Source organism: Melanotaenia boesemani, chromosome 11, assembly GCF_017639745.1.
Source record: "Melanotaenia boesemani isolate fMelBoe1 chromosome 11, fMelBoe1.pri, whole genome shotgun sequence".
NCBI lineage: Eukaryota > Metazoa > Chordata > Actinopteri > Atheriniformes > Melanotaeniidae > Melanotaenia > Melanotaenia boesemani.
Window position 1 is genome coordinate 30,669,511 of NC_055692.1, and position 22,732 is coordinate 30,692,242.

Consider the following 22,732-nt stretch of genomic DNA (forward strand, 5'->3'; position numbering starts at 1 on the left):
CCTAAAAAGCCACAAAGGTCTCACTTAAACCAGGGGTAGGCTCAGTTTATTTAAACCCAGGTTGAAGACCCACCTGTTCTCTGCTGCATTTCAATAGGTTTTATTTAGAAGTCAAAATCTACATCTGTTCTTTTAAGCTGGAATCATGTTTTACTATTGTCTTTAACTTTATTTCTTGCATTTTATTTATTTTATTTCAGCATATTCCTTCTGCTTTTATTTCATTAATTGCACTTCTTTTAATCTTTATTTATTTATTTATTTTTTATTTTATTTTATTTTCTAATGCACTTGTATTGCTTTCTGCACCCTGCTGTAATGATTTATGTAAAGCACTTCGAATTGTCTTGCACATGAAATGTGCTATACAAATAAATTTGCCTTTGCCTTTAGGCTACTTGCAGGTTAAGGCTTTTTGCCCTGTTTCAACACCTGATTCAGATGAATGAGTCACTGAGCAGAACTTGATAAGCTGTTGGATCCATTTCATTTGTAAATGGTGTGTTAGACCAGGGAAACATTTAAAACCTGCAGGACTGCAGGTCTCAGGGGATGTCACAATTACTTTGTTTCACAATTAATCACAGTATTAAATGCCGTGATTATTAAATCGTAAAGATTCTGCAATATCATCCATAAAAAAAATCATGTCTGAACTGTATTGTTTGTAATGCAAACAATATTTGATACATCACGTGCAAAATGACTTGATATATCACATGGGTTATCCTGCAACCATTTTAAATGTAAGGTTTGAAAAATGTCAGAATTTTTATAAATAAGAAGGACAAAGTGTTTTTGGTTTGTTTGTTTTTTTTGCATTCTGTTTATTTGTACCCAATGTCAGCTTCTCTCACAAGATAGTGCCCTTGATAACTTTGTTTCTGGACACTCGATAAGATTGTAAATGTAAGGCTTGGAAACTATCAGAATCTTTAGTGAAAAGGCATCTGCATGCCCAAAATCTGCTTCTTTTGCCAATAAAGCCAAATTCAGACTTTTGATATGGCATGAATTGTGACAATCATAATTAAAACTTAAAGACCAATAAGGAGTGTTCATGTGATTTTACACAGTTATAGTGTTGGGAAATTAATAAATGCATAATAATCGTGATAAATGTAAACTCATGAGCATTTCTTTGGCAATAATTGTACCACGAAAATCTGTCATTGTGACATTTCTACTTCTGACCTGAACAAATAAAGTGTACCAAACAGCCGAGAACAAACACACACTATCTCACCTTGAATCCCTCATCCAGAAAAGTCTGCGTCTACGATACACCTCAACAACACTAACGCTCATTTCTGGCAACCACAACTGATCTTTATCCTACACTGAATCAATAATCCCCTAGAACCAGAACAAAATGATTATCTACATATTGCCACATTCTTAGCTAATTTCATTTAAAACACTGCTCTGTTCCCACACACAGACAGTAGATTCCTCCCATTAAAACTCTTGTGATATAACAGCCTCAAATTATTCCTACAATCCATAAACTATCAGAGATGTAGCACAGAGCTTTAGAAAATTCTAAAAAGAGCGTTTTTAAAACCAGCACTGACACTGAACACTTAATATTAATGTATTTTGCAGATGCTCTGTAGTAATACGGAGCAATGCTGGCTATCCTGAAGCCTTACAAAGTGTACCAGTGATTCACAAAATCAGAGCTCTGATTGTACAAGTGTGAATTTAATTATTAGTTTATTCATCATTTTCTGTTTATTTTACACTACAGCAGCCTCCAGCAACTCAAAGACGTGCTTTCGCTGCTTATCAGGCTGATTGATGAGACTGTACGTGAGAAATGTAAATCAGCACTGTGTATGACATTACAGTAAATTCTGCCAAGAACTGATTGATATGACAAACCATTTCCAGCAGGTTTACCACCATGGGAATAGAACAAAAATGTTAAACATTAATTAAATAATCTAAGAAAGTGATGCACTGGATGTTTGGAGGTTGAGTCATAAACATTTTCATAGTGTCAAAAATAATTCATTCAGCTGATATAAAGCATCAGCCAAAGCATATTCTTCATATTCTAAGTTATATCTTCTTTATCTTCATAATCTTATAAATATCTTGTGATATTTAAAGATTTCTTACAGACATCCATTTTTATATCATGTCAGATTTAGTAAAATGTCAGTTTTTATAACATTGAGAAAACAAAAGCACAAAAAAAACTAAAGACATTACTGTCTAATTTTAATAATTAGTGATCTGCTAAGCTCAGTTTACTAGTAATCATCAGGAGGGGACTGTGAAGTAAAACTGAGCTTTACTTTAGTGTCATATCCAGATTTCTATTGACTGGAGGAAAGTTGAACTATTATTTTACATGAATCTGCAAATGCAGAGTGAAAATCTGAGAGAAGTTGCTTCCCGGAGAAAGCCTCAAACTGGAGCACAAAGCATTTATGTGGAACCATGAATCTGAGAGCAGAAACATAATATTTGATGTGGAGTAGAGCATACTGTATGTGTGCACAAACAGGGGCTTTTTAAATATGGGAAAGTTTTAAGGGAGATCTGAGTGCAGAAACCAAGAATCCTTCTTTAAACTGAAAAAAATAAACTCTTAATTAAAAATAATGATACACCCCCTTACAACGAGGGACTCTGAGCCAGTAATGATAATCTCTCCAGGGAGTCCTGAGTCTGACTTGGGGACTCCTAGTGGGATATGTCCAAAGCCAGAGCTGGCAGTGGTTTGAAGTGGAAGCCTTGGCACTTCAATCTGTGACAGCTGAAATCAAGGTTTACAAAGGAGGGAAAAAAGAAAAGCTTTCAGAAGAACAGGACTACAGTTGTAACACCATCAAAAGTATTTCAATTTAACCATTTTTTTCTTGCAACTGACTGTACGTACAGTATAATACAACTACTGTGAACCAATGTTATACTGAAGAAAACTTAAAAATACATGGGCTTAGTTCTTAAGTATCTTGGCTCGTTATTTGCAAAGCAATATGGTATCATAGAATAAATTTATTGAGTCTTGTGTTAGTTATAATTTAAGAATGCACAATTTCCAGCCTCCATCTGTATGTTTAATTCACCCCTCTACCTCCATACCTGCCATTAAACTTTCGCCTGAGGACTTCGTCTTTATCCTGTTTCATATCCGGGTCTATGAGCACATCATGAAATTATTTACTGTTCTAAGGTTGTCAGAAGCTTGAGTTTAATTACAGAGCAGCACGGTTAATATTTTATCATCCACCCTCCCTCTGTGATAATGTCATCCAAATGAGACCTCACAGTAAACATCAAGACAGAAAAGCACTTCTTCAAAATCTAGTTAGCATTCCAGATATTCAGTCCTCCTAAAACTCCAACAAAAAGCTGGTCATTACTGAATTAGGAGGAAAGGGGAGCTAATTTAACAAATTGATCAGTAGAAGAAACTGAATTTAGTTTAATATGGTCCCGATTTATGGCTTTGTTTCTTAATTTTCATGCTCCCAGTATTATTTATGTTTCTAATAGCAGCTATGCTGTTAAAGGGCTGCTGGAAGTCAAAAGCTAACAAGATGCTTTTTTTCAATCTGTTTCAAAATTCTCTACTCAGGTTAAAAAGAAAAGTTCAATAACACTTTTAGAATGTATTTTACAGAAAGAAGCCGTCTAAGTCCAGAGGTCCTGTATGTACCCTTTCCATCTGTTTCTCTGAGAGAAAAGAACAAGTTCATTTGTACCGTTTATTATTTACAAAGCAGAGGTGATTTTACCACAGTGGGACCTTTATAGCTCAATAAAACCTAAAAACATATAAGGAGTGTTCATGTGACTTTACACACTTTTAGTGACATGAAATTGTGATCATTGAAATATTGTGATTTTTTCTCTGACAATAATGGTACTATCGTAACTGTGATATTCTTACTGCAGACTTATCTAGCTTTCAGAGCAATGTGGAAAATGTACATATCATATTGTGGCATTTTAATCATTAAACATGAAGCATGCTCTATGTAAGTATGTTAAAGCAGAGCCTTTCTTAATCCTTTACTACTAATTTATAAGCTCTTCTGTTTAGTCATATTATGCAAAGACAGTGTCAAGTCCACAACCTCCTGACAGAAGCAAAGATTTAGAAGCTTTGAGAATTTTTTTTCTAGCCTTCAAAGAATATCATGTCTTTTGAGGCTGGGTTACTGGGGTCGTTCTCCAGTCTCCTTTTCAGCAAGTGAAAACTTAAACGGGGTTTAAAAGTGGTGACTGACTTGGCCACTCGACATTTCCTAATGCAACTTTGTGTGTTTAAACAGGAAAAACAGTTTCAAACATGTAACCAGACAAAAATGTGATTGTCCGCTTTGAGTTGAGCCAGTCCCACACAGGCCATCACTCGCTTTCTCCGCCTGGCACTGGGGACACGAAACAAAATACATATGCTCTTGACCTTTTAGTGATAACCAGCAAGTCTCTTTGCTTGTGAGTTCATTACTGCTCTTCATTAATGTAATGGGCAAGACACATGGGAGAATGACAGCGACAGGCGAAACTCATCGCCACCCTCGTGAAACCAAACACACGTGACACAACAAACAACGGCAGTGCCGTTCATCGCGCTCTGAGATCGCCTTTCTCCAAGAAACTGGAATGGTAATGATGTTGGGGGGAATTTTCGACATTTTTAAACCAGTCCGTGACGAAGTATGATGTATGAAGAGTCAGAAGGTTTTGCATGAATTGACAGAAATCTTGCTGTTTACTGTAAAAAAGAGAAAGAAAACGCTGGGTTCTTCCGAGTTTACAAAACGGGTAACAGCAGGGTACATTCCATCATTTGATGGTGGTTCTCAAGGCTAATCCAGATAAATCCAGAAACTACGTTCGGACAAATTCACCCTGGCACCACACGGCTGCCTTTTTATTTACATCTCTATAATCTTTGTGTCAAGTATTGTAAAGTCAAATACAGCTAAAATGATCTTTTCTTCCATGTTGAATGTGTTTGCAGACTGCACTGTCTAACCTGCTCCCATTGGTCAGTAAATGAAGCTGATTGGTTGTAGTGCCAGCGACAAAAACTGAACATTTTTTCTATTTTCTTGTGTGGCACCGTGTGCACGTCTACGTGAACAAGCACAACATTTCACATGCATGAAAGTTACTTGTCACTTGGCTGGAGGAGGGCAGCGATTTTCACCTCTTTGCACAAGTTCCATGGGAAATGAATGGAAAAGGAGCGACGTCACCTCCTGCGTGTCTTGTCCATAATGAGATCAGAACTGGCCACTGCTGGACGGCATGTGTTTAGAAAACATGAGGCATGCAATGTAAATCATAAAATACTGATGATCAGTACAACATATAGGCAGATAAGCTAATGGGTGGCTCTGATCTGAGGTGTGTTGACATGAACTGAATTCAACTTCTGCATACTTGCATGTCGGTAAGTTTTAGAGCAGGAACAACAGTAGTACATCCTCTAGCGTAGGGGATCTGCAGTCCTGCAGGTTTTAGACGTTCTAAAACACTTTATTCAAATTAAATAGGTCCAGCAGCTTCTAAAGTTCTGCTCTGTGACTCATTCATTTGAATCAGGTGTGTTGAAACAGGGAAACATCTACAACTTGGAGAACTGTGACTCTCAAGGCCCAAACTTGCCTGCTCCTGCTGCAGAGTATGTAGCCCTCATTCAAGCAACACTACAAAGCTTTCCTGACCTTTAACTTGTTCTTATGGCACACTGACATTCCTGGACATTCCTGGAGACGTCATTGCTCTCCAGCATCCTGAGGCTGAGAAACTGCACTTCACAACAAGTTTTTTCCAGCCCAGGACATTACGTGATTGCTGTGTTTTGCTTTTTGGCACTGTGTCACACACCAGGATGTAAAGAAAAGAAAGAAATTGACAGAGCAAAAGGTAAGACAGGAGTCAACAACAGACTGACATTTACTGGCTGAAGAGAATTCAGAGTACAGGTAGGATGCAAGATGGATGCCGAGTTAGACGTTGTTAGGGGGTGCCTCAGTGTGAAAATCTGCCATAAGTTCAGCAGTGCTTCTTTTCAGCTCCAAGGTAAAGGGAGAAGAGTATATCGAGACATACTTGTACAGACATCCAGGTCCATACTAAGTGAACAGAGTATATTTTTGTCAAAAAAGGTTTTGAATATCGCTCTTTAGCTCCATCCTGTTATCTAAATAAGATAAAGAGACAAAGATGGTGAAGGCCTTTTGGAAGGTGGCGATTGGAAGCCTCCAAATGGCAGTTTAAAAGCCTGCTTTAACAAACTTTCTCTTTGAACTATTAATGACTTTCATGATATTTATACAAAAGAAAATTGGGAAAAAAAAGTACAAAGTACAAAGTTGTACTTCACAAGTATTTTTTCTATGAAATCACGGTATTTCAAACAATAAAGCCAGACCTCACCTTTATAACTGCAAATGTTTGATCCTTATTAATTCTGTCTTTATAAATCCTAACGAGCAATCTGTTAAACTATTTAGGACAGAAAAGACACTTGCATCAATATTAGAGTTTTGTTTAGTAAAATATTTAATTCTTCATAGTGAACTTTCATTTACATCTTACTCTACAATTTCCTCTATAGAAAAATGGTATTTATTTTTTTTTTTAAATTACTTCAGAGAAAAAATCTTGAATTAAAAAATAATTCATAATTTTTCTGCAGTGGTTGTCCCTCAGTACCCAGAATAAAGCTTTCACCAATAAAGTACAGCCCAGCTTAATGGAGAATGATGACTTCACAAGCAGCAACAGTAGGTCATGAATTAGTATTTGGTTAGTATGTGTGGTATTACAAGTAGTAAGAGTAGCACTCAATCATAGTTACTCCACACATAAGGTGCTAGGAAGCCTTGGCTTTGTGCTACTGTCACAAAGACCTGCTGAAAAACTTGGCGAAGTAAAAGTCATAATGAGGCTTTGTTATATAAAAAGGGCTCATGGTCTGCACATTTCCTCTCTACACTTGAAAACTTTGACAGTTTTGGGGAAGCAGGAGTTAGTGTGACTTATTAATTGCAGCTGGAAGAATTCCCAACTTTAATCTTTAAGTTAAAAATGAGGGTACTGTGGATATTTATACCATGCCTCCACAGCGAAAATAATTTCCAGCATGACAAAGAAAAGTGTTGTTTACCCTGAGAACTAGTGTTTGCTCAAACTTTTAAAAATGCATTGTGCCTAAAACGTAGGATGTGTGTATCCCCCAGAAGATTCTCTGATGATACAGTGATAGGTCCATTTATATTTGGACACTGACACAAGTTTTGTTATTTTAAATGTCTACAAAAATATATTTAAGACACAGCTGAATAATCAATGTTGTCAAACTCTCAGCCTTAACTTGAAGGTATTCTCATCCAAATTGGAGGAAAGATAAAGGAATAACAGCTCTTAAAGGGGTAGTGCACCCAAAGGGGTTTTTTGAGCTGTAAAGCTCAAAAATTTATTTGGCTGCTACTTTTTCTGTGTTCTGCTGGACTCATTTTTAGTCATTTTTATTGCTTTCTAAAATTAACCACTGTTTGGAAAGAGATGAAATCCTGAACCACAAATAGAAAAAGCAAGTACTTTCACTTAAGCACTCCATTCTCATGGAGAGTTAAGAGCACATGCCACAGCTTTAAATATGATCCTTGTCTAACTTCTTACGTGACTATGCAGCATATGAAAAATAAAAAGAAAAAAAAATCCTTACACTGGATGTTTCAGACAGGGTTGCCATCAAATTTAAGGGTTTCATTATTACTTCAGAATTTTTGACAGCCACTATCAAAATTTTGCTCCTCGACATGTTGATTATCTCGTTTAAAGAGCTACAGCTTTGTAAGACACTAGACCAGCAGTGTTAAACATATGGCCCGGGGGCCAAAACTGGACAGGCCAAAGGTCCAATATGGCTTGCAGGATGAATTTGGTAAATGTGAAAATGACAGAAAACAATAACAGACATTTTTAATTTGTCCATATGAGGTTGTCTTATTTTATATTTGATTATTAAACATTTTCAAGGGTGGGGGATAACTTATTATATTTATCTTTCTTAATAGATCTGACTTTAGTTTGTATCATGAGGCAAGTCACTTCAGGTAATCATGATTACTAAAATATGTGGAAATATCCACATTTGTACATTTAAATTAAAATAACTTCGAGCTTTTGACAAGTTAGTCTAATCATATTATGAATTAGTGTCTTTTTCAGTTTAAGATACCTGTGGGTAAATGTTCTGTGCCTTTGTAGCTTTGTTGTGATTTGTAAGTAGTGCACATGTAAATAAACTAAGGCAAAATCTTAATGAAACTTTTGATCATAATTTGTTTTCTAAAAGGATAATTTATTAAATCTAAACATCTCAATAATGTACTTTCACTTTCTTGAACTAGTGCAATTACCAATTTTACTGGTACAAACCACTTGAGTTTAAACTGCATCTTATGTGGCCCCTAAAAAAAGGAGGTTAACTGGTCAGATGAAGCTAGTTTCTTGGTTTAATTCACAGCTGCACTTTAAAAAGAGATTTCAAGATGATAAAAATAAAAAAAATTAATCTAATTTAGAATAATTTCAATTAGAATTGGATTATATCTTTAAAAGTACCTTAAGAGGACTGTCCTTAATTGGATGATATAAACCTAATTACATTGAAGTGAATTGGATCTTGAACTGAATGCTTGTTTTTATTATTTAAAAAAAAGCTCCATTTTGCATTCATCCTTACTTTAGTATTTATCTTTCTTCATCTACATAATCCTATTCTGATCAAATCTCCTACATCAAGGTGTCCGTGGTAATCACTTCAACCTCTGTCTAAATGTTGATTACCTCATCCCTTTATTGCAAGGCTTATTCTTATTCCACTGGTCCGATGTTCAGCTTAAATGAAAATCTTCTTACCCAGCATAGAGCAGTCAGCAGTGGAGTGGAAAGTCACCAAAAGGCAAGGCAAGAACAGCAGACATGTGTCACACTGGTATAATCCTGAGAAATAACGGACCAGCCTTTGAAATAAAACTATGCACCATCTGTTGAATTGCTGAATTGTGTTGTAGGCCTGGTAAAATATAACATTCAGCATAAAAACAACTTTTCAAGACACTTAAAAAGTACACTAGTAATCACTGCCAGGTTTGTGGGTCAGAATTTAAATTCTCTAAGTATATACTTACAGTAAAACAAAACTTACAGCCACGATTACCAGAAACATTCAAATTGGGCATTTCTTTGTAATGAAAGTTGTTCACTGGATGATGAAGGCAATAAACAGGTTTCCGCAGGCGTCCATCCACTTTCTGTTTTATGGCCCACAGAGCACATCCACTCAGTCCTCTTGCGGCTGAGAACAAGTCCGAGATGTAATGACCAACTTCCTGTTGGCTCAACATTTCTCTTGGCTTTGAAATGGACCAGGTAGATCGGACCTGATCAGAATCATTACAAAAAGCTTATCAACTTTCTACTTTTCACTGACTGTGCACAATGGAGGGGGTAAAAGCTTTTTTAAAAAATCAAAGTCCGAACACCACAAAATGATCACAGACTCCAAACAATACAATAAAACATATCAATATAAAAAAGACATTAACATTGTAAAAAAAAAAAAAAAGCATTGTTTTTAAGCTCTATTAGCTCTTGCATGGATAGTCTCTCAGACTTTTTGCTCACGGTGGTGCAAAAAATAGAAAACTAGAAAACCTTAAACCACTAGTTAGTGTACTTATTTACATAAGTGTCATTTTCTTCACAATGCCTGATTACAGGTCGAGTAAATAATCAAACTAGTTAAGATAATCTAGTGTTTTAAGTAGATTGATTATTAAATTTAAATGTTTTTTGTCTACAGTCTACATTAATAAGCATTAGTACCTGACTTTCAGCCAGGGCGGGATCAGCCTGTGGCGGTCTACTCATGTAAGGCTGAGCCTCTTCTGGGTGCTTTTGGACGGGGGAGGGGCCTGTGCAATTGTTTACTTATTGACAAGAGTAAACGATATGTTCTTTCACATCAGTCTCCAAAAGTCTCCAGTAACACCACAAAAAGTCACTAGATTTGTCGCTGGTCGCTTTTTTGACAATGTGTCTCTAGAGAGGTCTGAAAACAAAGTCGCTAAGTTGGTAACACTGAAAACAATGGGTCCTTCTAGTAGCTTCTGTAGGGTAGAGAGCTGCCCGCTGCAGTGCCTGTTTAAAATGGGTAGAGGTGACTGGTCCTCTCTGTGAAATAGCAGCAGCATTTAAGTATTAATACCCCTGCTAATATATATATATATATATATATATATATATATATATATATGTATATGAATATCTAACTAGATACTAAATTTTAGTATCGATTAGTATCTGAGAATCGATTTTCTTTGAAAATGTGGCTTAGAAAAAAGTGTCGGTGTCATAAAAGTCCCGCCTCTTGGAAATGATATTCAGTTCTTAGCACAGTGTTTGATCACAATTCCGTGTATCAGCTAAGTGGTAAGCAATTTGATGTTTGCCAATATCACAAATTCTGCCACGATTTTGATTCAGGAGCCAACGATCCATGTTAGACAAATTTAACTCAATCACTTCTGTTCATAGTAAACCACAAAAAGCATCTTAAAAAATCAACATGTGATTTTAATCCTGAGCTTAATCAGACATTTAAATGGAAAACAATCTGTTCTTTTAACAAAAACATACTGTACCACGTTCTGGATGTTGAGCTTTAAAATGTTCACATCATGTCAAAGGAAAATAATTGATTTTTATTTGTAGATACTTAATCAGGATACAGTATTAAGTTTAGTCCTATTAAGAGTCTCAAACCAAATATTTTTGCAACTTCGAATAACCAAAGAAGTACAGTTTGATTTTATAGTTACACACATTTGGATATCGGTATGTTTTCTCATCAAGTTCAAATAAAACATTTAGAACAAAACAAACAAACAATTTCACACATTCATTCTCAAATTATTACAAGATCAATGTTTAATTAATATTTCTAATTTGAGTCAACACTGTCTGATAGATCTTTGAATTTATGTATAATTACACCGCTAGCTCTTGGTCAACTTAACATGAACTAACAAAAAAATAGATAAATAAATTTAAAAAAGCATCCTACCATTAGACTTTACTGGTGTTATACTACCATGACCATTTCCCACCAGTAATGAAATGGCTGTTGTAGCTAAGTACCTCAGTTTTTGATAGTTCGAAGTTTTCATTAGTCATGAATTTGAAGATGAAGCGTTACAGTTTTACATGTCACTGGTAAAAAGATGAAACTCAAACAAGACCAACTACCATTCCAGCCTCATTTTTCAGCCCATCTTTGAGGAGAGGAAATTTGAAGGAATTAACTAGCGTTGATTATGTCATATATTACTTTGGGGCTCATCATTAGCATAGCTGAGTAAAATTCAGCTTAGAAAAAGTAGACATTTAAAAAAATAGGTCATCGTATGGAAGCCTTTTTCTGGCTTCCGCATGCTTGCTGTGACCTGTCCGGTGGCGTCCACAGTTACTCCTGCCTCTATCATCAGCAGCATTTCATCCAGCCGGTGCCCTGGGACCAGAAAAAAAAAAAAAAATCCAAATCATATGAGTGAGACTGCTCACTTGCACAGCAGAGAGATTCCACTTTCAAACAACACCCCCCTCCTTCACCGTTCATAATCTCTCATCCCGCTTTGGCTTTGGGACGACAGCCAAAATGCAATGCAAAGCCTTGAGGTCAAAACAATGAGCATTAACTTTGCGCTTTCTGCTAAGTGGCTCATTCCCATGCAGTGTGACCTGGGCTGCATCCTCTCATCGGCTGAGAGAAAACATTAGCAAGCGCAATGCCAGGCACTTTAGTAACATGATCAGATTGGTGCTCAGCCAGAGCAGTTGTTTAGGGCAACAATGAAACTGTGACAATGGCCAGGTTTGCATGAGAGTTTTATTCCCCTTTAATTCAGAATAAAAATTAAATCCTCTTTAAAATGACCTTGTAAACACCTAATTTCGAATGAAAATGGCCATTCGGAATTAAACCTAAACCCGAAGTGGCTGGTTTATTTTGATTTTAAATCAGAATTGAATAATTCCTCAATCATGTAAACGTTCATTCCACTTTTAATTCTGGTTGTTCTGTGGATGCTCGTTCCCTTGTCCTGTTGCAATGATGGTACGGTACTCTACCTCCCTTCTCTTCCTCAGCTGACCAAGGCGAAGTAGTATGGTGGTGTCAACCTGCTGCTTCAAAACTACAATCATAATCAAAGTGAAAATGGTTCTCATTAAGAGGTCTTCCATGTTGTAACCGAAAAGAAAAGAAGCAGAAACTAGAGTTTGTTTTCTTTCATTGGAAGTAAATATGTTATGTCCACCGCCTGTCCAATCAGAACCCTTTCCAAGCAGAATTGAATAAAGGTGTTGTCCATGTAAACATAAATTCAATGTAAATACGTAGGAGAATACTTTAATTCTGAATGACGTAATTCTGAATAATTATTCTGAATTAAAAAACATCATGTAGCTGTGGCCATTGGCCAGCACATAGATGTTAATCCTCTCCAGTGGGAGAACAAAATCCATTCAAAGGATTCAAACTTGTATAATCTGTTAAAAGGTGTGCCAAAAACTAAAATATTCCAGCTCAAACCTGTTGCATGATGATGAAACCTCACTATCGTGACTTTATTCTTTGCAGGGCTTCATTAGATGAACAGTACAGATTCATACACTGATTAACTAAAAGCTATTTTGTTGTAATAATCAATGCCACAATGTCAGAAATTCAATCAGAGCTTTATCGATTTCAATACTATTTTGTTACCAATACTTACGCCAAACGGCCATCACAGACAAAAATGGTTAAAAATTTTGAAAAATATGGATCATTTAGTTATGATAGCTCTAATTATGACCACAACCCAGAAATGCAAGGACTTGTTTTCTCCTCTCAGTAAGGATACAGATCTCTTTCCAAGGCAGTCTTGTCCCTTTGATGTTTATTTGCCAGCCTGCTGCTGTGAAATCAGATCAGATTCATCGGTTTTGATAAAGCCCGCCTTCCTTTTTGTGATGTGGCTGGTTTTGCCGTTTTCTTTAAAAGCAACTCTACATGAAAATAAAAGTGCTCGACTCGAATTACTGAAGTGCTTTGTTACTCTGTGTGCTATTTATAAAAATCCAGAGACTTGTCTCAGTTGACCTTCTATGAGAGGAATAATAGAGACAGAGCAGGAAACAAGTGCAGCAAGTAGGAAATGGAAAGCAACAGAGAAGCAGGCCAATTTAAACTTTACAAAAGCAAACAATTATTGATGGCATGGAAGCACTGAGCTTCAAAGTCTCTTATTTATAGGCATCACAAATTACAGACAGCAGACAGGGGATGAGAAGTGTTTTTTTTTTTCCGCATTTGAAGGTTTTCAAAAATAGAACAGATGACTCAAGGGCTTAAAGAGACACAAGAAAATTAAAGAAAGTCGACAAAGTTTTATTATCTGAGGCTGCTTATAATGTTAGATTTTAGTATCAGGCTTCCTTGCTGAGTCCTTTTATAAAAAAAAAAGAAGTGCAAAATCTTGGGTACAAGTTTGCGACGCAGTTAACTTTTAAAAATGGTGCCGAAATGGAGCCATTTTTCCAGTTTATATTAGGAGAGGACGATTGGATCATGCAGCTTTTGAAAAGGAAGATGGAGCTTGGAGGACCTACTTGGTTAAATGCTGCATTACTCTTTTTCTCATCATGCTGGAGGCTGCAGAGTAAAAACACATCAACCATGTCTGGAATGATAAGTATGTGTTGAACTGGTGCTGCGGGAGAAAAAGAAGCTCTTTGCCATCTACTGTCCTCTTAAAACTGTCCACCAAAACAAAAAGATATTAGTAAGCTTTTTGTTTCCCTCCATTAAATCGGTTTATGATGATGTTTGGAAGCTGACTGGCATAAGGATATTTTGGAAGCCACTGCATTACTAGCAAATACTAAAAGAAAAACAAACTGAAGTATTATTTTATTGATAATTGAATGTTAACCAATTACGCAGATAATTATGCAGTCACAGAGCCTGAACGGCAACAACGAAGCATAAAGGTAATGATGGTTACACTTTATAAAGACAATTGGTAATCACAGTAACAAATTTGAGCATCAATCGTTTCATTTTTTTAATTTTTTTTTTTTTTTAATTATTCCAAATAAATAAAATTTTTCCTTTTTATTTTTGGGTTTTGGCTGTTTAAAATACAGTGTGTGCAGAATTATTAGGCAAATGAGTATTTTGATCACATCATCCTCTTTATGCATGTTGTTCTACTCCAACCGGTACAGGCTTGAAAGCCTACTACCAATTAAGCATATCAGGTGATGTGCATTTCTGTAATGAGAAGGGGTGTGGTCTAATGACATCAGCACCCTATATCAGGCGTGCATAATTATTAGGCAACTTCCATTCCTTTGGCAAAATGGGTCAGAAAAGAGATTTGACGGACTCTGAAAAGTCAAAAATAGTGAGATGTCTTGCAGAGGGATGCAGCACTCTAAAAATTGCCAAGCTTTTGAGGTGTGATCATCGAACAATCAAGCGTTTCATTCAAAATAGTCAACAGGGTCACAAGAAGCGTGTTGAAAAAGCAAGGTGCAAAATAACTGCCCATGAACTGAGGAAAATCAAGCGTGAAGCTGCCAAGATGCCATTGGCCACCAGTTTTGCCATATTTCAGAGCTGCAACATCACTGGAGTGCCAAGAAGCACAAGGTGTGCAATACTCAGGGACATGGCCAAGGTAAGGAAGGCTGAGAAACGACCACCACTGAACAAGACACACAAGATAAAACGTCAAGACTGGGCCAAGAAATATCATAACACTGATTTTTCTAAGGTTTTATGGACTGATGAAATGAGAGTGAGTCTTGATGGGCCAGATGGATGGGCCCATGGCTGGATCAGTACAGGGCAGAGAGCTCCACTCCGACTCAGACGCCAGCAAGGTGGAGGTGGGGTACTGGTATGGGCTGGTATCATCAAAGATGAGCTTGTGGGACCTTTTCGGGTTGAGGATGGAGTCAAGCTCAACTCCCAGTCCTACTGCCGGTTTCTGGAAGACACCTTCTTCAAGCAGTGGTACAGGAAGAAGTCAGCATCGTTCAAGAAAAACATGATTTTCATGCAGGACAATGCTCCATCACACGCATCCAAGTACTCCACTGTCCTCGCAAAGAAAGGTGGTTATATTGGTCACTGATTTGTTTTTGTTTTGTTTTTGAACGCCAGCAATGTATATTTTGTACATTTTGAGTTGTTATATTGGTTTCCCTGGTGAAAATAAATAAGTGAAATGGGTATATATTTGGTTTTTGTTAAGTTGCCTAATAATTATGCACAGTAATAGTCACCTGCACACACAGATATCCTCCTAAGATACTAAAACTAAAAAAGCCCCACTCCAACTTCCAAAAATATTCAGCTTTGATATTTATGAGTCTTTTGTGTTCATTGCGAACATAGTCGTTGTTCTATAATAAAATTAATCCCCAAAAATACAACTTGCCTAATAATTCTGCACACCCTGTAGAGAGATTCATTATTTTTTCAAGTTTTCACAGAGTAAAATTATTATTATTATTATTATTTCCCTCTGGGATAAATTCAGTATTTTTCATTTTATTAATTTCTAATAAAATTTTCTGTTAGTTGCAATGATTGAGGTCAGAATTTAACTCATACGTACGACCATGCTTGTAGAAACATTTGTCCACCAGGAGATCCAAAACCTGGAGCTCTGGCAATCAAGACCACTGGGAGTTGTTTTGTTTAGCTTTTGGCCAACTGGAATGAAATAGGATTGTAGTAGAAAAGTAGAAAAGCAGAGAAAAAAAACAGTTTGAAATCAATTAGTTTGTCTCTTGGTAAACTGGTCCATGCCAGCTAGGTTTCCATGGCTGTTGTTTTTGATTCACATTTAGAATGAAACAGTAAAAATCTAAACTACTAAAACAATGCTCACTGCAGGTGATTTTTATCTTTTCAAAGGATACTTGATGCAAAAAACAACTGTCTGAATTTAACTGAACTCATGAGCTGCCTCAGGTGTGACACCTAGTGACTAACTTCCCAGAGATTTTTTAGAGTCCATCCATCCATCCCTCCATCCATTCAACCTCTGTACCAGTGCATGGCCTCAGAAAGCACTGGAGCCCATCCCAGCAGATACTAGACAAGATGCAGGGCACACTCTGGTAAGTAGAATCTCAGATAGGAAAATTATTCCAGAACAACAGCTCTTTCAATTTTTCTCCAATTAATGTTCACTACAGTTGTTTCATTCTTCCTCAAGGCCTTTTACAGTTAGGACAACTACTTCTACTGAAATACAACCATATGTGATGTTACACATGTTGCCTCCCTCTGGTGTCATTATGCTGCCTTCAAAGTCAAATATGACACACTTATTTCACACATCTTCTCTATAACTTTTCAAAGGAATGCCTCAGATTTGCTTCACTAATGAAGAGGAAGTGAATTAATGGCATTGACATTGTTTAAACAGTTGCACACATTCATACGACATAGGGATGGGAATTAATAAGATGTTATTGATAGCAATGACATTGTCAATTCTGCCTTTTGATCCAGTTCTTTATTGATTCCCTTATCGATTCCTAAACCTAAATTTCTACAAGGAAACAAGTATAAAACACAGATTTATGGTGTCCAAAAAAAAAAAAAAAAAAAACTCAAGTAAACTTTGAGTTTTGAATATTTCTTGACTCCACACAATGTAAAGAAAATGATTCAGATCAATAATTTCTTCAAACTGATCTGGATGCTAAAACTATAAATCTGGTCTGAAAGGGGGGAAATAATACATCACTTGCTATAAAAACTCTGTAAATGTTTACATTAAGTCAACCAAAAATGCAATAAACACTGACTGCTGTGTTGTCACTTTAACCTGAAACAGATTGACCAGGTGAATAAATGAGTGGTGCATCATTCCAACATCTAGTTCCTGAATGCTTCTCTCTAGTTTCCTTTAGCTAGGTTTTATACTTTGTCCTTTTTAAAAAACAACTAAACAATATGATGCTAATTGTCTCAATTACATGACTGTAGGCCATTTCTCCTCTGCTCTCTGTATTGCACATGGCTTGATGTGACAGAGTATGCACGTTGCAAAATATGCCCCCTATAACTGTTTCAATACTTCACACCCAGAATGGATTTTATTAACAATGTGTCTGACTACAGCCTACTGAAGTCTCCATTAAGCACATATACACATATATACCTGTGGCTACAGGTGAGCTAATAGCGAATTTAACTAGCTGCTAACAGCCTCCAGAGGTACAGCAGGAATATTTTCACCAGGAGGAGGTAAACTCACAATCGGTCAGTGATTCTATTAATTTGAAGACAGGACTGAAATAAAAGAAAAAGGCAGACCTCCAGCCAGCACTCTACTCATGTAAGGAGCCTGAAGCAGAGTAGTGAGGCTGCGGACTCCTCCACGCAAGGATATAGGTCTGTCTTATAATCTGTTACTATTATTGGTGTTTCCAATGCAGACATTAGAGCTTGAGCCATTGTCATCTTTTTAATGAAATGTAGCCACGATCAGGATCGCCTCTTCCGGCAACAAACAGACACACATGTCTTGTTTATCTGTGGTCAGTAAGCTGACCTGCACCTGTTGGGACCGATACAGGTACTGGTAAGCCCAGGCTTATCTGTACTGATTTGGAAAATTGGGAGCCGACTCTTGAGTGGAACCGACTTTCGATTCCCATCCCTACACACAAGCTAGCATGTTACAAGGTAAATCTGTGTGTAACTATTTGACTGGAAACTTTACTGTAGGGACCAACTGATATGGATTTTTTGAGGCCGATAAAAAAAAATTTAATAAATAAATTAACCTCATTTTTGGTTAATTGACGCTTACATAAACAAAAATATGAATTACAGGCAGAATATTTTACTGTTTCACAATATTTTGTCCTTATATGTTTAACTTTACAACAGAAGAGTTTCCAAAAACATGCAACAAAGCATAACTGGGAAATTAAAATATATAACCTTAAAAAAAGTCAATCTATAAATGAAAAATGAATTAATTAAATATATCTTGTTTTGTACTTATTGCTGATGCAAATTAGAAGTAGGTTAGAGCTCAGATAGAAATATATATATTAAGGCGTATGCCTTATATAACCAACATGAGTTAAGTTAGCAAAACATTATTTATCCAGCTTTCTGATGCCCTTTAATGTTAAATTAAATTTTCTTTACTCTTTACTATTTCTTTGCCATGAAATATATCATGGCATATATCATATATGAACCAAAATAAAACCCAGATATGCTTTTCTCAAATGTCAAAAAGATGTCATCTTTAATAGAGTTATGTTTTATATAAATAATGGTCACAAATGGTCTGGCACTAATTGTAATATAGTGAGTCGCTGTTACAGCCTGTCACGTTAGTATTTTCTGACAAAGTAAAAATAAGGGAGACAGACTGTAATAATAATGTTAAGTTTTTGGTGTTGCAGTGAATAAACCTCAGTTCTGCATCCACATCTCTCCTCCTAAAATACGCCTCAACCTGCAGCTGATGGAGTGATGGACGCTCGTTCTGTACTCTCTGATACACTTACGTTATTTCTGCAGTTACTGGCTACTTAGCTAATGCTATGCTAGGTTAGGATAACAGCGATGTTATTGCTAACATAGATGGGAGTTTTGACTGCCGTTTTTTAGAAATAACTTAACCACACGATATGTGTAAACTGCCAACATCAGTCGGTTCTTGACGTGCTTTTACAGCAACAAACCAACGTAGCAATGCTCTAACATTTTACATGCACATCCTGTTCCAGTGCTTCACACTTCAAAATAAGAGTTCCGCTTACAGCAGTTAGCCAAAATATTACAACGGGAAGCGCCTTAAGCTAATATAGCGCAACTTTAGCAATGCAGCATAAATAAAAAGCTGACCGACACGACGAAGCACACGTCACTCATCATTACACATGGAAAACAGTTAAATTGAACCAGACTGTAATATTAAACTGAAACAGGAGACATGCTGAGTCATTAATTGTACAACATATAAACTTACCTGTCGGCAAGCTCCACTCGGCCCATCGCTTTTTTTTATTATTATTTTTTTATTATTCCTTTATTTAACCAGGATAAAAACTCATTTAGATTAAAAATCTCTTTTGCAAGAGTGTCCTGGCTTTAATATAACCTGGCTAGCTAACCTACTAGCTACCCCTGTTGAAAAGACAGGGAGGGATGACGGTGGGATTAAATGGAGTCAGAGCTCCAACTAGTGGACAAACGGCGCAAGGACATCATTCTGCAGACTCCGACACTTAACAGCATTTATTGTTTTATGAGAAAGTAAGACTAAATTGGCGTATAATCAACAAAACAACAGCCAATATTGGCCATTTTGAAAAGGGCTCATTTAATCGGCCTACCGATTAATCAGTCAGATCCTACTTTACTGGACTGTAAAGTACTTTAGAAAACAAATTTGACTTTTCAAACTTTTTTTGTGGTTTTCCATAGTTGAAAAAGCAGCATCATTCCATGTTAGAGACTTCCCATAATACATGGGTCCAATATTTATTTTACCAATTATCTTTTAAAATCCCAGACACATGGTTCATACATCCACTTGGTTCAGGCTTGTGTTTGCTCTTAAATTTATTCATTCTGCTGTAGGACTCAGGAGAGACAGAAAATCACATTTGAAAATGTGTTTTCAAAGCACACAGTAATGTGATGACATTAAGCCTTACAGATCCTCTGACAAATGCACCATCTAACGAGCAGACAAGGTGGAAGCAAATATCTGAACCTTTTTTTTATTTTTGCCCCAAACCTCTGCCTCCTCAGATCTGTGGGCATCCCAACAGAGACACGTTTTCCAAACACCTTCACCACAGGCAACCACATCTCATGCGCAAAACTTGGGTTGTTTATTTAAAATTGCTTAAAAAAATATTTTGCCTTAACAGATAACCCTAACAACTAACAGATTATTATTAGCTACGAAACCCAATCAGCCATTATAATAAAAAAAAAGAAAAAAAGTTGGTTATTACATCATGCTGACCACAACAATGAGATGTCTACTGTATTTTATGAAATTGTCATGGGTCAAGCAGACAGACTTTTCTGTATTATTATTATATTATCTCCCGTAGCCACAGATAGACTTCATTTTCACACTTTCAGCTTTTCTTTGCCTTCGATGACTGTAAACATATTTAAGTTTTTAAATACACTTAAAAACATCATTATGAGCTCATTGAACAAATGAAGTACTTTTTCCTTTAAATTCTTGAATAATTGCTAACAGAATCAGTCAGCATGTTAACTGACATCATAGCTGCATTTCATGGGAAGCACAAAATTAAAGAAGATGAGCATGAAAAAGCAGGAATATTTGAACGGTGGGAATTCTAATAAAAAAAGAGCCATCTTAGAGAAATCAAAGCTAAGACTACAGTAACAGCATTGCATGTTTTTGTCATTGTGTTTTCTTCAGTACAAAAGGAAAATGATCAGTGAGGTCTTAAATGACAAACATCACCACAGGGAAACCAGAAAGAAATGATGGAAGTCAAATGGGAATGAGTTTGCTCTAGAGTCTAATCATACTGACGTGTTTAAAGCTAAAAGAGATTCATTGAATATTTGACTGTTTTTATTATCTTCCCCTTAATCAAAGAAATTTTAATTTGCTGCTCTAGAGAATTGGGCATTTTCTTAAAAAAAAAAAAAAACCCAAGGGAAAACAAAATAGCAATGCAAATAACAGTAGTTGGAACCTTTTGTTCACTGTCACCAAGTCAAGGTGTAACTATTCTACAGGAAAACATCAGGCATAACTGCTAAATAGGTTTTCTTTTACTTTCAGTCTAATTGTAACCCACTTTATTCAGCTGATCTGTTGGTATATTCACCTCCGTCCCTCCTCTGCCTTACAATCTACCAGTCACCTTGAGGAGACAAGCCCTTCTCCTGCATGCAGAGTAACCTGGTGAAGGATGCAGAATGCTGCTGATGCTGACATCCATGTTTTAATATGCATTACTTTACCTAGAAGCCAGAGGATGCGGGACTGACTTCGCTGTGAAAGTCTGAAACAGATTATGTTGGGCTTCCTGCGAGCAGCTGGAGTTTTTAAACAACGTGCAGGTGCAGCACCAGATCGCGCGCTATAATCCAAGTTGAACCCCTGTGTGGAGAAGCCAAAGCAGCGCAATGGCACGGCCAACACTTGGCTTTATAATAGGGGGATCTTATATATAAGAACCCTCCCCCCGGGATTTCCCCAAACCTGTTAAGGAGATGTGAGGTCAACCTCCGCTGGACAGACTGCAAGCCCCGTGTGCACCGCAGCGACGCGCGGGCGGCTGCCGCTGCGCTCCGGCTTCCAGCAAGCGGTTGCGTGCAACAAGAATCTCTGCTGAGAAGAAATCAGCATGCAGCGCCACAACCATGCCTTTCCCCTGCAGTACAGCATCTACATAAAGTCACACTCGTTCATTGCTCCAGACGCTGCACGCTTTTCATCACAGAGATGTTAGGAAAAAGAAAGAAGACGGGAACAGGAGAGGGTGAGAGCGAAATAAAAATGTACCTGTAACTCCACACTGTAGCCCTGATAGAAGTGTGTCGGGAAAACCGCCAGCTGATGTTGCACTTGGATGGAAAGTGTGTAATCCATTAACCAGAAGAAACTGAAGTGCGACAGACTGCGCGAGAGACGCGTCTGCTGCTGGCAGCGGTACTACACTGTAGTACAATCTGCCGCTTCTCTCCGCCCCGCTGCGCTCCCATTGGCCGCGCGGCGCTCAGCGGCCGCGTCAGTTCAGCTGAGGCAGGAAGTGGCAGAGTTCACCTGCTCACACTCCTCAGATCAATAAAATATTTAAGCTAATTTTCAGCAGCCTCTTGTGATCTTTGAAGCTTACCAAACTTTCATATTTCAGTGACTTCCAACACCAGTCCTCAAGGGCTCCCTGTCCTGCTTCAACACGTTGGACTCAAATGTATGGGGTTGGTCCAGAACCTGACAACAAGCTGTTGTCAAGTTCATATAATTTATTTTAAACCAGGTGCGTTGGAGCAGGGATGCATCTAAAATGTGCAAGACAGGGGTGTAATTGCAATTCTCTGTCTCATATCACCTGCAGATGAAATAAATGTTGTTCCACAAGTTAATAAAAGACAAAGCAAATCTATTTTTACATCACATTTCCTAAATAAGACCATTCAGTGTTTTACATTAAAAGCTACAGTGGGGTGCAGAAGAAGCTTAAAAGTAGCTTACATTTTAAAAAAGCTAAATTAATTAAATAGGCATAAAATAAATTAAATAAAGACAGAAAACAAGCAAAACCAGAATAAGATCAAATGTAAGAAAAAAAGGTCCAGTTTAAGGAATTAACAGTTGTTTTGATAAAAGGCAGCAGCAAATAAAAGAAAAGTTTTTAACCTTGATTGAGAGTTTAGCAGACCTGCAGTTTTCTGGGAGTTCATTCCACATGTGAGGAGCATAAAAGCCGAACGCTGCCTCCATAGTTCTGACTCTGGGAACAGAAAGTAGACCTGACCCTGATGGCCTGAGGGATCTGGTTGGTTCATAACAAACCAGAAAATCCTGAATGTATTTTGGTCCTAAGTCATTCTGTGCTTTGTAAACTAACTGCAGGACTT

General features: G+C 37.1%; 1 protein-coding gene across 1 annotated transcript in view; it reads right to left on the reverse strand.

The window, feature by feature from the left end:
• zmat4a (zinc finger, matrin-type 4a) overlaps nt 1-21,787 on the reverse strand; it is a 171,197-nt gene extending 149,410 nt beyond the window's left edge. The window contains exon 1 of the mRNA XM_041999269.1: nt 21,654-21,787. Within this exon, the coding sequence (XP_041855203.1) occupies nt 21,654-21,740 (87 nt within the window). The 5' untranslated portion in view covers nt 21,741-21,787. The remainder of the gene's footprint in view (nt 1-21,653) is intronic.
• Between the last annotated feature and the right edge of the window lie 945 nt (nt 21,788-22,732).